Source organism: Brugia malayi, assembly GCF_000002995.4.
Source record: "Brugia malayi strain FR3 genome assembly, contig: Bm_v4_Chr1_scaffold_001, whole genome shotgun sequence".
Taxonomy (NCBI): domain Eukaryota; kingdom Metazoa; phylum Nematoda; class Chromadorea; order Rhabditida; family Onchocercidae; genus Brugia; species Brugia malayi.
In genome coordinates, this window is record NW_025062475.1 from 9,419,410 (window position 1) to 9,435,311 (window position 15,902).

Consider the following 15,902-nt stretch of genomic DNA (forward strand, 5'->3'; position numbering starts at 1 on the left):
TTGATTATTGCATGACAACGAGAAATTATTAGGGAATACCTTTAAAAAAATAGGGAGAGAAGATTAGAATTCATTTTATTAGGATTAATAAGTTCTCTATGTGATTAATTTATTTGTATATTTCGTACTTTTGTATCTGCAGTGTTATTGTGATGTGATTAGCAAGTAATTGATTATACTCATTAAATTTTAGACACTTTAGAATAGTTCTGTTTTTATATGGACCTGCAAAGCAATATATTCATTATTTACTCTTTACTTTTTGTCGTCCGGCGGCTTGAAGCAGTCAGTGAGTGGGACATTTTCCGAACTATGTATTCAGTTGGTCGTTAAAATGATGTGTTCCTGATGAAATTAAGCGAAAATGTCTACAATAATCTGTCTTGTAACCGGGTTATACAGTACCTCCCGCAGCACTGAAAAAGATCTGCTTCTTTTCCAACCAATAGAATTAAGCCAGTATTTCATAAAGTCACTTCAAATAAGTATGGTGTTCCGCCTAGATTATCCATATCTCTGGGTTGTTGATGTATGTTTCATTTTTTCGTAAATTAAGAGAGCACTTCTGTCGAAGTGTGTTCATAATTATATGCGATGTATATGCATTACTGCCTCATTTTATAGCAAGAATGCTACCGCTGATGACGATTGCGTGCATTCTTCCAACAATTCCTATCTTCATTTTCTCATTCCTTATTATCGGTTGTTGTAAGTTCATCTGATAGACACATTTTGAATAATTAAGCAATACTGGAGCTACATTTTCAAATCATTTTAGAAAAAAGAAAAAAAAAAAAAAAAAAAAAAAACATCTTTAGCGCTTGAAAATTGTAATTTTCTTCAAAACCTTGAAGTAAATACATAAAATGATCCATCAAAACAGAGCAAGGTGTTCTGAATATTTTATGGCTGTGCGACTTATCAAGTTAACCTGATAAAATGAATTTATACTGATGAAATGTCCTTACAGCGTTAAAAGGAGAAATCAAAATAGTACATTAGTAAGGGAGACCACGGGTTTTTTTATAACATCAAAAGCAGTGAAGTGGAGAACACGCTGTAAGCCACTCGGAATTTTTTTCAGTAATCATTAAATTTATAGCAAGTACATCACTTTCCAAGCACATATGCAAATTCTTTAGCTTCCAAAAAAGCAGAACCTGAAGTAGGCGGAGAAAGAGGAGGGAAAAGGACTACGTCAGCAGGTCAAGGGCAACCAGTAACAACGCCAAGGTCAACAACACCCGCAACAGTACCTCCTCCTGTTGTGCCCGCAGAAAAGGTTTCATTCAACTATCTGAAAGTAGTATACAGTGAGTACACGAACAAACGTTACCTCTACAGTTAATATAACCAATGTATGTAAATCGATTTTCAGAAACCAAATAAGTAAATATTGGTTTTTCTTTTCTTTAGTTTTTTTTTTTTTTTTTTAAATTTAGAGAAAAAATCATTTCTATAATTTTTTGTTATAACAAATATATCCAAAATAGGTCACAGGAATTGAAGTAACTTATAAATAGTTCATTACGAAAAAATGGATGCGGAAAAAATCAGGGAGAATGTTTTGTCGTATTTCAATCAGCTGAAAAATTCTGATTTGTCGAGATTGCAGAATGCACCGAAGAAAGAGACTAATACCGCTGGTGCTATGGTTGGAGGTGGTGAAGAGGAAGATGGGGGATACGAATCATGTCCTGATATGACACCTGAACAACTTGCTAAAATTGCAAACGAGTCTCCAGCAAAATAAGTCAGTAAATAACGCAAATAAAATAATGTATATGAAGCCGATTTTGAAGCTTTACTTAAACTGTAAAGGGAAGTAGTGAAATCCTAGCATAGCATAAATCTATGATCCTTGGCTGACTTGGCAGCTTAGTTTGTGTCTTATCGATGAGAAGTAAAATTTATGAATAAATTCAGCGGATGTTATGTGTAAATATGAAATGTTAAAGCCAGAAGTTAGAAAACATTAACCGCGAATCATTATATTGCAAAATGTTAAAATGGCATATTTCCTGGATATTACTGAATGTTCGACACGTCAATGTCATGAACTCATCAATATAAATACACGCTGTGATACAGATTTATTTACAACTTGTCAGTTTTCTCAGCAACAAAAGTTAGATGATTGCCATATCTCTCTTTTTTACTTCAACAAATTCTTTACAAATTTGAGGAATTTTCCAAATTCATAAGGATGATTTGGTAATTAAAATAAACTGCTTTCGTTTCCAGTAACACTGAGACGTTGTATCATGTTGAGTTGCTCATTCATATCTTTAGCAATACCTAATTACATCTAGCTATTAGGCGACACAGAAGATAAATTTATGACTTTAATTATGGGGAAATACATATTCCATACAAATTATTAAGAAGTTATACGGGTAAGTGAAAACAATATGATATGACTAGGTTAGTTTTAAATATCATCTCGACATATCACTTGGATGCAAAAGAGCATTTCTAGCCGAATAATGAAATAGCAGAAGGGACCTAATACTAACTACATATAAAGGTAACAACAGCGCCAGCAACCAATGTGTGCACATAATTGAGGACAATGATGGCAAAATGAAGCTCATTGATTCGTTGTACATGTAATGTTAGCATAAAGATGAGAGTGGAAAGTAGAACTGAGTGGAGATATTTCCGATAAAAAGGTCGAAGTTCGTTCTTTTTGCCATCCTCCGTGACATGTAGACAATATCTGCGTGCAGACGAGATTAGGTTAAGCGAAACATAGCAATTGAAATGACTTCCTAATTTTCTTTCAAATGTTTCACTTCCTTTTACAATGTTATCTTTTTGCACATTACCATCTCCTATCCTTTCCTATAAATAGTAACTTCCCAGAACAGAATATAATCAATAATTCCCCTTGCGCCTCTAAGCACTTTCGGAGAGTTCTATCGAGACAATTTATTAGATGAATAAAACGACGACCGACATCGAAGTCTTTCTCACTCTCATCACTATAAAATATGCGTAATTTACCTGATAGCGCAATGAACTAAAGCAGAATAGATGAGGTATAAGACTGCATGACGATGAGGTGGCCAAAGTTCATACATCTTTCTTAATTTTATACATTCTTTTGCATAGCATAGGAACTGAAATAATAAAACGGAATAAATCATTTTTTTGTAAGTAACAAAATTTGAAAATAAATTTCAAGCTTGTTGGACTGTTTTGTCCCAATATTACAAAAATTCCTTTGATATCATTTTAAAATCGTCTCGAAATATTCATATGGAAGAAAAGAAAATTTACATGAGAAATGTGTAACCTTTTCGAAATATCCAATATTTGAAGTCTGGAAAACTAACGCAGATATTGCTAGGTTAAGTACTGCTGCAAGAGAGAGTCGTAGCGACAAGTTTGACCAAGATAAATATTCCTTGTACTTTGGAAAAAGCTTAGAAATGAAGAGAGTATGAAACCACATCATTGGTACCACAAACATAAATCGACTAGAAAAACAAATTTTGCTCATTAGTCTTTTGTTTTTTGATTAATTTAGGAGGAAGATTAAGGAACAATCAATTGAATTATATCCCATCTTTTCAGCAGTAACAAAAATAAATTTACAAATATGACAACCGGAAGAACAATTCTAGGCATCTGAATTAACTCTCAACATATTGTTTTGGTAATAGGATCTAAAACATCTATGATGATTCCCAAGAAATCATATTTATTTATTTGAGGAAAAGTAACAGAATGTAGAATACCGCCAGTATTAAGATGCATCACCTAAGTCCAGAATATGAAAATCTCCACCAAAGATTAAAAATGTTTTCTTCAGGAGTTGGCAATACGCGCAATTTGTAACATCCGCTGAATGTATCTTCTTTGACCTACTTGTAAAGGAAGGCACTGACCGATTTCCGATCATCGTCGCTTTTTGTCTGTTGCAAAGATACTAACCACTACGAATTATCTCACTCAAAAAAGCAGAGCAAACTTATTACAACAAATTGCAAACAAAAAGGGCGAGGAATTTACCCATGTTTGAAGGAATGAGCGTTTCCAACATCGATTCTGGTTTTCAGAATTTACTATCCAACTACTGCAAAACATAATATTTCATCATGTTTCTGTCTGTTGCAAGGTTACTGAATCACTACGAATTCACTCAAAAAAAACACTCAAAATCCAACTCCAATACAATAACTGGGAGCACTAACAAATGACGAATTTTCTACACTTTTTACTGATAATTCTTTCGTGTCAAGAAAACAGTATCTATGTAATTCAATTTAAAAGTCTAGATATTTTTAAAAACTCATTTTAAAAGTAGAACAATTAATATGTCGAAAAATAATTTATTTCCTTTGTATGTTACCAATTATAACAAGTTATCGTATAACAGATGAAATTAAAGATAAGTTAAAAAAACAGAATGTGAAGATAGGAAACAGAAAAAGCCGTCAATGAATCTGTTATAATACATTTTAGTTTGGCCAGTAAAAATAACAATCAAATTATATCAAGGACTTTCTTCAGCTGAACAACCAACTGCCAATCCGCTTTTGATAAATCATTTCGAAAATGTGCTTTGCAAACATCTATTGTTTCACGTGTTATCTGAATTAAAGAAATAGCTTAATATAATCTCACTTTCATCGTTACTCAATTGCTGAAGATCTTGTTACTATTATAATTATTAAAAATTAGTTCAATTTCTCAGGCCGATCAAATGCTTTGAAATTTCAGATGTGATTCAACACTTCAACGCATGCCAATTAATAACTAATAACACTGATAATATTAAAATTAATTTTTTTTTTTATAAATGTCGAACAATAAAATAATTACTTTTCCTACTTTTTTAACATTTGTAGAAACTTACCCGGCTAACTAATGTATCTTGATGCGTGAAATGTCGTCCATAAAGTTTAGGTGCTTCACCAGTTGTGTTCTCTATTTTTATGCAAACTTCTTCCCCCGTACGAGCTATTTCCACTTGTTCATGATTTCGTTCAATACTTGATACAGTACCGATGAAAATAGACTGAAATTAAAATCAACCAAGAAATAACTGAAAAAAAAAAAACATGATTTCATTCTCTTTTGGCAGACCAACTCATTAAGAACAGCTTTGAAATTCATGAGAACTTACGTCTTTAGAGGGAACACATAATGGAACACCTCGTTTAAGTTGACCAGCTTCAACAGATACACCAATTATAATGGGATTACGAGCATTAAATATGTGCTGCGGAAGAATTCTCAACTTGCATGGAAAAATTGCTAAATGTTCGTTCTGCCGTCGGCGTTTAAGTCTCAACTCTTCCCTGAAATTTGAAAATAATAAATTTCCCCTTTACTTTGTGGATATATTTCTGATGCCTCTTTAGATTCGCGTTTAAAAAAATGATTTCCATGTCCAATGGATCACAACTACGGATAAATACCTGGATTATGCCACATATCACATGTTTTGAGAAATACAGATCTGTGAAAATAATTGGTGAACTGGTGATAAGTTTTTCCTTCCAATTTCCCTTTTTTTTTTATTAACTCTCAATTTTCTCAGGAAAATTCGACATATTCTTTTATGGAATACTTTGGATTAATATCATTTTCCGGATATCCATGTTGTATCATTTCTAATTTCTATAGAATGAAAATCATATACCTATATTTCAAGAAACTATCCTCCAGGTGGTATATAATGTCAGCGGAGAAAATGCGAACACCTTCACTAACTGCAAACTGTTCCACCTCACGGTCAACACGAACATCGAATGCAAGTATGCAAGCATACTCTTCTTTCCTTTCTAGCATTGCTGCTGCTTTCTGCACATCTTTTTTATGTACCGGACCGATATTCACGTTTGAATAAGGTATTTTTTGAGTCTAAAAATATTTTTGCATTTCATAAAAACTTGCCTTTGAAATGAATAATTATAAAAAAATGCTAGAAGGATAAATATACCCTCAGGAATTCTAACAAAGCTTCCAATGAGCCGAGTGTACTAGCTTGGACATACACACCTTCAGGTTTCTTCTTGATAGCCATAAGAGCTTTACATAACTGTGCCTCACAGTCCTCTCTGAAATACAATATATTTGCTTAAATTCTTAAACTTTTAAAAGTAAAAAACTTCCAGAACAGAAATGAGATCTCATCATTTCACAAATGAAAAGCATACTTGAGTACGAGAAGTTCATCTTCTCGATTTGCAACAAACACTGATAAGCCAGCAAGTGCTTTTTCCAAATTTTTTGCAAGTACTTTGACTCCTTGTGCACCTTTTATCATTTGATAATGCTCATATGCATTCTAAAAATATGACGATATTATACGTTGAGTACACACCAGTATGAAAAATATCCTTAACTTCAACAAATCTCACATCTATCACCAAACATAAGTGATTCAAAACTACTTTCATACAAAAATATTGTCAAATACAACTACAACAGTTTCTGAAACTACAATTTTCAAAACGAAGAACTAATTAAACCTTGACTCTCAATTCTTTCAAAGGCTGCGGCATTAACAGCTCTCGAATCTGAGTGATGATGGCCCCATCAGTACCCGTAAGAACAATAACATCCCCAACTCTTAACGAACCATTGACCAATATAACATCTATTGTAGTTCCTAATCCGGGAAGAGATTTGACCTGGGAAAAAATTTTTCGACATTTTACTGGATAAACTTTAAATATATACTAAACAAAGATTAAAGAATAATTATACTTATTTCCCTTACCTCCATGACCGTACAGTCAAGCTCTTCGCAATAAGCTAACTTCTCAGCTAGCCTATTCTGTGAATCACTAACAATATGTGCCATAATATTACCAATACCATCACCAAGAAATGCAGAAGTCGGAATCATACTAATATATTCGTCCAAATCTGGATTTTCATTTGCCATAACAACGTTCACTCCCTTGAAAAAGAATGGCGTCACAAGATATAAATTTTATAATAACTCATACCACTTCATAATTTTTTTTGTTAATTTGGCAAAGAAAGAAAAAACTTCAAGAAAAAGTGTTCGAGTTCCATCTATAACCAGTAATCGGAACTTCCTAATTCTCAAAGCATTTTTTTCATTTTTTTTTTCGAACTGAAACAGCTATGCTATCCTTTGCTTGACCATCTCTGTCCAAATTTCGCCTCTCTTTTAATAAATATACCTGTTCAGCGAACTGCAATACAATTTTATCTTTAAGTTCTTTGAATTGCAGCTGAGTATTGAGTGGTTGTGATTTCAAATGCTGATAAATATCTTTCCGTGGATTCGACTCGTAATTGTATAAACGATCGATCTAAAGGCAATAAATACAGCAATCATAAAAAGCAAAAATTATAGTAATATGGAACTGTAAAAAATTATACTAAAAATTACCTTATTTAATGCTATCACAAATGGAGTTTGCCTTTTTCTTAGCAAATTAAATGACTCCAGTGTCTGTTGTTCAAGTCCGTGCATTAGATCAACAACCAAAATTGCATAATCACATAATGAAGAACCACGAGACCGCAAATTTCTACAAAACTAAGACCGGGCACTCAATAGATTAAGATTTTAATGAATTTCATAATTTGAATGTTCTCAGTACAGCATGGAAGTTATAAAATGCATCTTTCCCATAGTCTATCGCTTCAACAATAGCTGGCTTTTGTTTTATTCTCATTAATTAATAAAATTCTACCTCTCATTCCAAATCTCCTATACAATAGTCAATTGAATCTTCTGTATGAGCGAGTTAGCGCAGTTATACTGAGAACAGTACTGAGGATCCTTTCAATTCATTGTATCAAAACAGCAAAATAAGATGCTTGCAATGCTGACTGCCTACTGGATAAATGTTCCCGGACAGAATGAAAGTTATCTCACGTTAGATACAACTACTTCAGTTTTTCTGCTTCTGATAATTTTTGTCCAGTGGAATATTGTCAGCCCACTACCGGAATAAGATGTTTAGACTGGATTTTGCACAAAATTTCATTATCATGACACTTTCCAAAAACAAAAACTTTCAGAGGTAAAAGAACTTACGAAAAACTTTCGTGACCAGGAGTGTCAATTATCAAGAGTCCAGGAATTTTCATTTCACTACCGCTGAACTGAAAGAAAAAAAGCTGTGAAGGAAATGTGCAAAACACGCAAAATTAAAGAAAAATTTAAGTGGAAATAATAAAATCTGAATTAAAAAAATAAATCCTCACATCTCGAACCATTTTAGTTCGTTCCATAATTGCAGCAGCCGGCACTTGAGTAGCACCGATTTGTTGCGTTATTCCACCAGCTTCTCCATCTTGTACATTTGTACGTCGTATCTATTAAAATAAAAAGCAGATGTGAGATATTAACTGACTTTGTTAAAAAAAAATAGCAGAATACAATTTCAGAAAGAAGTGAAGTACCGTATCTAACATCTTCGTTTTTCCTGTATCAACGTGTCCAAGTACACAGATGACTGGTGATCGTAAGTTATTCGTTGATCGTTTAGCTTCAGCTTGCTCACGTCGCTTCTAAAAGGAAATTTTCAAAAAATGAAACAACACTGATAGTCTAGTTGAAAGACGATAGTACAACCTTCAAACGTGCTCGAACTTTCTCTTTCAACTGTTCTTTACTTTCCCGATTTTCTTGTTCATCATCACTGGTTTCTTCCTCATCTTCTTCATCGAATTCTTCCGAAGAATCAGAACCTTCTGTTTCCTCAATGAACGTTCCTGACTCAACCTCCATTGAAACCATCTATAAAAATAAAACTAGTAATCTGAACATCCACATTCATTGTTGAGAGCAAAATGAAATATTATCCTGACTTGAAAAAAATATAAACCTCATCTTCCCCAGCAGTAGCCGCTTCCACAACCCTTTCTACAGTGCATGATGCCACTTCTTCATGTTCTTCCCCATGCATATTTTCCCAGTCATCAATAACTTCATCTATCGCATCCCACGAAATAGGCATTACTTCACCTTGTGGCTTCACCTCAAGATATCCTGAGGGTCTTATCTCTGCAGCCGGTAAAGGCTTAATACTTTCTGGAACAGAACGATACAAAGTTAAATCAACAAATTCAATAAGTAATCATACGAATTTAAGTAATAGCCAGTGCAAAAGGAAACCTTTATCGCATTTCAGCTCTTTTTTTGGTTTTTTCTTCCCATATATAGGACGTTTCACTGGCACATCATCACTGTCTCGCCTTAGCGCACTTGGAAGTATGATGTCTGTAAAAATATGTAAATAAATATTAACTGGACATCCACACAAGTACATCATTTAACTTGATCAATCAGAAAGCCATACTTGAATTAGCTAATAATGCTTGCTGTCTCCTTAACTTTTCCTTCTGTGCTGGTGTCAGATATTTTCCTTCCGCCTTCAATTTCTCATCACGTTCTTTTTTCTTCTGCTTCTCACGCTCTCGTTTCTCTTTGGCTAGTCGTTCCTGAACGAAAAGACGTCAGAATTTGAAGACTCCTCACAAATTGCACACAATCAATTAGCAAAAAAAACTTACTTCTTCTTCTTTCGCTTTTTGTTGTGCAATCAGTCTCTCCTCTTCTTCCTTCTGCTCTTTCAGCATCCTTTCTTCTTCCTCTTGCTTCCTACGTAATATCTCTTTAATGAAATTGACCTAAAACCTTGTTACATTATTCGGGATAGAAACCCAATTCAATCTATGACTAAAACAATATCATAGATAAAGGTCGCTCTATAGCAGCAAATGAAATAAAAGTAAAATCTTCTATCTACTGTGCAATTTTTGTAGAAGCATTATAGTCAAACATACATGCTTTTTCTTTTTCGTTTCTTTCTTGTCTTCATCCTTTTTAACATCGCCTTTCTTCCTCTTCTTCTTTTCTACTACATCATTTGCCTCAAAGAAATCTATTCAGAAAAACTTCGAGTTCTTAATTTTTCTAAAAATTGTTCAGAAAAGAGCAACACAGTAAGCTAAATTAATAAACATATTTCAACTAAGTAAATGGAGTCACTTACAGTTTGATTTTCCAGTGAAACAACATCTCCCTCAACGGGTGATTCAAACTCCGCTGGTTTTTCCTTTTCTGTTGTACCTTTCTTCTTCTTCCTTTTATCTTTTCTTTTAGCCATAATATCTCCATCAGCTACCAGAGTAGCTGCTTCTCCTATCTTTTCAAAATCAGCTGGAATAATCCGCTACTATGCGACTCGAAAAGTGACACAAAGTAATGAAGCTATGACAAGTTAAAAAGTCAACCTCGTACAACATCCTGCTAATTTGAAACGAATAAATAATTTGCCTGCAATATTTTCAGTAGCTGAAGATATTTTTAAATCTTCACCAGCTCGCACTTCTATACAAGCTACGTTAACACCAGAAACTTTTTTTTTCTTCTTTTCTTTCGATACTTTTTCTACTGGTTTTTCGAGGTCCGCAAGCAAAGCATCCAAATCATCATCTTTTTTCAAACCCTAAAATATAATACTACAGTGCACGATGAAATATTGAATAGTGCTTGATAAAACTCAGCATGTACTTAGTTTGACAAAAATCACCTTTTTGTTTTTTTTTCCTTTTCCTTTTCCCTCTTCTTTTAGTTTTGTTGCTGTTTGTTGCTTAGAGAGCTCTTTTGCCTCATCAGGTTTATCTCTTGCTTTCATATTCGTTTTTCCTTGCTTGCTTTCTTCAATTCCGTCTGCCTTGTTAGAATTTTCACTAATACTGCCTTCGTTTTCTGTATTATCGTCATCAGAATCTTGCTGAAATATAGTAGTTTGTATATATGCGCTAAAAACTAATACTCCCTTCGTTTTCTGTATTATCGTCATCAGAATCTTGCTGAAATATAGTTGTATACACGCTGGCGAATAATCTACCGTCAAAATGACTTGGAGTTAACCCTTCAGATGAACTGCAACTATTTCCACGTAGCAAGTAGCTAAACGAAACATTGCATACCCAACAAAAAATGCGAGAAATGAATCTGTAAGCGTTATTGAAGAGAAATGTTTGAAAAAAACATACTCCGGCAAGCATACTGAATACTCCACTTTTACCCTTTCTATAGATGGGTACCATTGTTTCGTCATCACTCTCATTGACGTTATCAGTCTCTGAATCGGAAGATAGTTTCAAAGTTGCTGCTTTGATATCCAGATCATCCGACCTATTTACATTAAGCTTTTTAAAAAAAAAAAATGACAAAATGGAGCACTGAAATCTATTCGACATCACTGTTACCGAAAACGATGGCTAGGTTCACTCTCAGAAACAAAAGGAGGCATGACCTGACAATTCTCTCAGGAACAGACAGTAGCACAACTGTAATATCAAGGGATAGTTAAGATAAGTGACATGAATCTTTCATGAATCTTACCAGTCATTATTTTTATTGCTCTTTTTCTTCTTTTTTGTTGCCATTTTGAAGAGAAATCATTTGTTTTGTGAAATAAACTTTTGTTCACCAAATAACATGAAATCGATAAGCAGCTGAAACTGACCCCACATTTAGTCTGAAGAATCCACGTGACAAACTGACACCAAAGGAACCGTGCGACGACACTTCCCGCCTACCATTCTCTAATTAGCTCTCATGAAAAACGGCAACAATGCAGTTTGCCTCGATGATTGGAGTCACTATGAGATTAACTATCCCAATCGGTTTGAATTTAAATGAAGGCTGGACGCTTCTTTCGGTAATCATGTCCTCAAAAGTCCTCGAAAGATAGGTGTTTGCGTTAGGGCTGGTTATCGTGGAACTATCTTAATGGTTATCACCATACAGGACTGAACTGAACTGAGATAGGTACACTATAAGTGATCCATCAAAGGTAATTGTTTCAGTGAGTGTCGAGAGGTGGAAGAAGACTGGACTAAGGCATCATAATTCGAAATGTTTCAATAAGGGAAATTGGTTCTGAACTGTGAGCTGAAACACGAACATTTCTGTAGGTTGTGTTAGGTGGTTGAACAACTAAGTTTGTATTCTTTAGATCTTATCTAAGCCTCAACTTGCATATGTTCAGAGCATGTTATTTGATGGTAGTGCTGCCTATGAAGTAAACTATACCTTGCTTTTTTGCTCATGAGTAAAAGATTTTGGAACTAAGTCTCCAGCAAGTTTTATTTGCCGCTTACAATTTAAGGTCGAAGAAATTTTGAAGAAATTTTATAAAATTTTTTTTAACGAAAGTGTAACAATTATCATGATTGTTTTCGAAAAACAGCTGGAATAGAATAAAGCAAGGTCTCTTAAATGTTGTCACGATACCTCACTTGAAGATGTCTAATCGTTTTCCAGATAGATTGTCTAGTTTGAAGAATGTTTCAGAGTGAATACGGCATTACGAGACTCATGTAATGGGGATTTCAGATTTCCACAATGCTTTGATTTCAAAGCATAATGAAAAAGTTTTCTAAATAAATTAATCTTTTGGAAAGATTTGAAAATTTTGGATCAGCAGAATAATTGGTCTTTTGCTTCCCTAAAATGGCATTTGGTAATGCGGTATTGTCGTGACTTACCTGTTTTGTTTATTCGATAAGGCAGACTCTTGATGTGAGAGTTACCTAAATTCGATACAAATCCAGGCCAAACTTCATTGAAATCTAAAGACGAGGCACAATCTAAAAATGACATTTTTCCAAAAAAAAGTTTACTGTCTTGTGAACATCGAATGTGAACATCAGTACAGTGAATCTTTCTTGCAAGCAACAATATGTCATAGTGAAAATTTTAATTTTAAATTCTGAACGTCTCTGGAAGAACGGTATATTTCTCAACTCTAAAAGCTTCACTTCATCATCGAATATATATGACCGGTTGTTTCTCCTACTTGCTAAGATCTAACTATCTTGTTATTTCACTAAGCGAGAAATTCAAAAACTTTACAGTGATATCCCACTTTACCAAAAGAGCCATTCTAATGCAAATTTGTCCCTAGGCTATCATTTTTGAAAAAGGTTGTACATATATAGAATTATTCTGAAAAACACTGACTTTCTGATCCATAAATTTTCCTCAAAATATCCGCAAATTTTTCTGTTATTTTCTAATGCAGAAAAATTTCCCACAATTTTTATCTTATTTCTCTTCAGTCAAGTAGAGAACTTTATATTTTCCACTAACTGTCGTAAAATAACTGAAAGAAAAAAAAAAAAAAAAAAAACGACTTCTTAATATAGAACATCCTAGAAAATTTGGCAACTTTTGCGAAAATAAAAGGACTAGGATGAAAAAAATAATGCTCATATATCCTTGCTATTATTGATATAATTCTAGGGGCATTGACTTTAGTATCAAAATGAATGCACAGTTACAAAATAAACAAACCAAGGAAACAGTTTGTTCAGATTGCAAACTAACTTAAGCAGATCAAATTGAGGATAATTTTACGGAAGAATCAAATAGTTTGACTCTTAACATTCTAATTCAATCATTCCAATTTTCGAATAATTAAAGTATACTGAAGTACCACTTGAGTATTTCCTTCCAACGAAATTCTTTATAAAATGCGTTATAGAAATATTTTCTCTGTATGTAACTGTCTAATAATATCGAAAACGATTTGAATTATTTTCTCAACATATTACAATTACAATCCTTGTTCCCCACTTCTCTACGCTTATGTCTTTTGTTGGAATTTGAAATTCAGTCGACGGTTTTCATTTTTGAAACAAATTAAACAGAGTTTAAACTAATGAAGAGTTTGATCAAGCTTTATAAAAAATAGAACTAATGAAGTCACTAAATTATAGTATCCTTTTAAAATATTTTCAAGTGAAGAGTTGAGGAAGAAAACAATGAATTTTTAATTATTAATCCATTAAGAAAAAAATATATATGATCAAATTATGACCTGTTTTATTTCAACAATTAACTTCTTCAGTTGTCCAATTTCTAAAATAGGTGATTTTCGATGGATTTAAAGGAAAACAGTATTCTTCTTGGTGATATGCTGCAAAATGTCCGATTTCCTGGAGTTTCATGACTGCATCATTTCCCACGACAATTTCGGAAAGGTATGTATAATTATGCTGGATGTAAATAACAAAGGTCGAGAAATAAAAATTACATGAAAGAAGCGCTTGCACAGCAGTTATAATCCTGTCGTACAGAAATGAGCAGTTATCAGTGAAATTTGTTTAGAAGTAGAAAAAAAGGACAGGTCACATGCGTGGTAAACCTGTGGATGACGAGAAAAACGAGTCGTTACTATTTCTAGTACTCACATTTCGATGTAAGCATTTTTTAGTGTTGGCCAGCTAGATGGCACAACGCTTTTTTTTTGAGTGCCGAAGACAATTATAAACGAATAGTGAGGGAATTCATCTCCTCTTTCCCTTTAGACTGAAGTAGGGGAAGACAAAGTTCATTCATCCTTTCCACTCCCCAACTTCTGCATATCAAAAATGTAGTACATCTATGACCTATACAGATGACATTAGGTAATCTTCTCAGTCAGCCACGCTAATCTCAAAGGTAGATAAAACGATTGCACTGTTTTAAAAGATAATTCGTTTAAGCTACACTACTGCAGTAAGCTCTAATTTTGCCTGCATTTAGAGAATGCTAATTGTGTGTTCTAGTATTTGAGTAAACGTTTTTGCACAAAAAACGAGAAGATTAAGGCAAAAAAGTTTAATTAGCAAGAGTGACAAGATATGATGGCAAGATCGGGAAGCAGTGAAATATTACATAGAATAAGAAAAGTAAGCAAGAAAATGAGGACAGTCTTTCCATTTATAACTCATTATTTTGAATGTTGATAAAAACGGCCTGCGCAGTGAAGCAGTTTTTTTGGATGCATTCCAATTCTACCAACTTAAAATAAGCCAAAAACAAGAGAAATGTAATGTAAATTTATACTTTTTTACTTTTCTAGCAATCGAACCATCAAAATCAACTCTGCAAGTAAAACATGATAATTCTTTGTTATACCACACTTGATAACATTTGTAAAACATCACTGAAAGAAAAATTCATCAGTGTAAATTATTGAATTTCAAAGTTATATCAACAACAATTATTTCAATCTAAAATTTGGTTAATGAATAACCTTAAGTTTGCCTAATAATTAGCACTGATTAATATTACTAATTATCATATGTAGAAACGAAACACCTACTGACATAAGGCGTTAAACAACTTTTTAAATCCTATCTGAACAAAATGGAGATCAAAAGATGGAAAATATTACAGAAGCTAAATGTGAAGTATTTGGAAAATGAGAAGGAAGGCTATGAAGAAGTTTGGTAACTTCCGCAATGACACCTGAGACTTTGCTCACCTTCCTAACATCAGAGGTTGAGACTGAGTGTCAGGCGGGATTGCGAAGACCTTATAGTTAACTGAAATAAAGGTCAGTACATCTCGTCAGACAGTTGCTGCCAATTATGTGAAGTTACTTGTTTTTTACATAGAAAGCAATAAAGGCCAAGCGAATGTTTGTATGATAAAGATGTAAAATCTTAAGGTCCTCGAAAAATTTCGATATTAAAATTGTGCACCACTGTTCTGGGGAAAAAGATCTTACAGGGCTTCACTATAAGCAAGAAAAGCAACAGCCGTATCCGCACAAAAATCATTTACAAATTGATAGAGAGCGCAAATCTTACCATGAAACAAAGAATCGGTATTTCATTGAAAATTTTCAATACATGGGACGACCTAATGGTCAGTGCCGAAACCATTTGTATATATTACGACCGATAGAATAATTATACTAGATGACAAAGTAAGTGGAAGAGGGTATGCAGTTGACTAGTCAATCTTACCTATCTCATTTAAAAATATGTTATATAAACAAAAATCCGTAAATTGGAAGGTTTATTTTAGATGGAGATAATTACTACATCTGGCTTTTAAAAACTTAAGTGAGCAATTTGTGATTAAGAATGAAGTAAGACTAAAAACTTAT

General features: G+C 33.5%; 3 protein-coding genes and 1 non-coding gene across 4 annotated transcripts; 1 reads left to right on the forward strand and 3 right to left on the reverse strand.

The window, feature by feature from the left end:
• Nucleotides 1–629: 629 nt before the first annotated feature.
• Nucleotides 630–1,753, forward strand: Bm16936 (Uncharacterized protein; the record flags this gene model as incomplete). The annotated part of the gene is made up of 3 exons (XM_001900604.2): nt 630–708; nt 1,143–1,282; nt 1,616–1,753. The coding sequence occupies 3 exons, from the start codon at nt 630–632 to the stop codon at nt 1,751–1,753; spliced, it is 357 nt and encodes a 118-aa protein (XP_001900639.1).
• Nucleotides 1,754–2,511: 758 nt separating this feature from the next.
• Bm16935 (Uncharacterized protein) lies at nt 2,512–3,475 on the reverse strand (the record flags this gene model as incomplete). Its single annotated transcript, XM_043077282.1, has 3 exons — nt 2,512–2,719; nt 3,007–3,122; nt 3,299–3,475. The coding sequence occupies 3 exons, from the start codon at nt 3,473–3,475 to the stop codon at nt 2,512–2,514; spliced, it is 501 nt and encodes a 166-aa protein (XP_042933216.1).
• Nucleotides 3,476–4,491: 1,016 nt separating this feature from the next.
• Nucleotides 4,492–11,403, reverse strand: Bma-iffb-1 (Uncharacterized protein; the record flags this gene model as incomplete). The annotated part of the gene is made up of 24 exons (XM_043077283.1): nt 4,492–4,599; nt 4,865–5,026; nt 5,135–5,309; nt 5,654–5,874; nt 5,954–6,071; nt 6,171–6,301; nt 6,486–6,647; nt 6,737–6,919; nt 7,170–7,301; nt 7,382–7,523; nt 8,036–8,103; nt 8,206–8,316; nt 8,404–8,511; nt 8,576–8,740; nt 8,829–9,034; nt 9,119–9,223; nt 9,303–9,444; nt 9,517–9,633; nt 9,790–9,876; nt 9,999–10,165; nt 10,268–10,454; nt 10,539–10,742; nt 11,008–11,149; nt 11,360–11,403. The coding sequence occupies 24 exons, from the start codon at nt 11,401–11,403 to the stop codon at nt 4,492–4,494; spliced, it is 3,387 nt and encodes a 1,128-aa protein (XP_042933217.1).
• Nucleotides 11,404–15,232: 3,829 nt separating this feature from the next.
• Bma-mir-87b lies at nt 15,233–15,319 on the reverse strand. The gene has a single exon (XR_006228193.1). It is a non-coding gene; the product is annotated as a pre-microRNA Bma-mir-87b (primary transcript).
• Nucleotides 15,320–15,902: the final 583 nt, after the last annotated feature.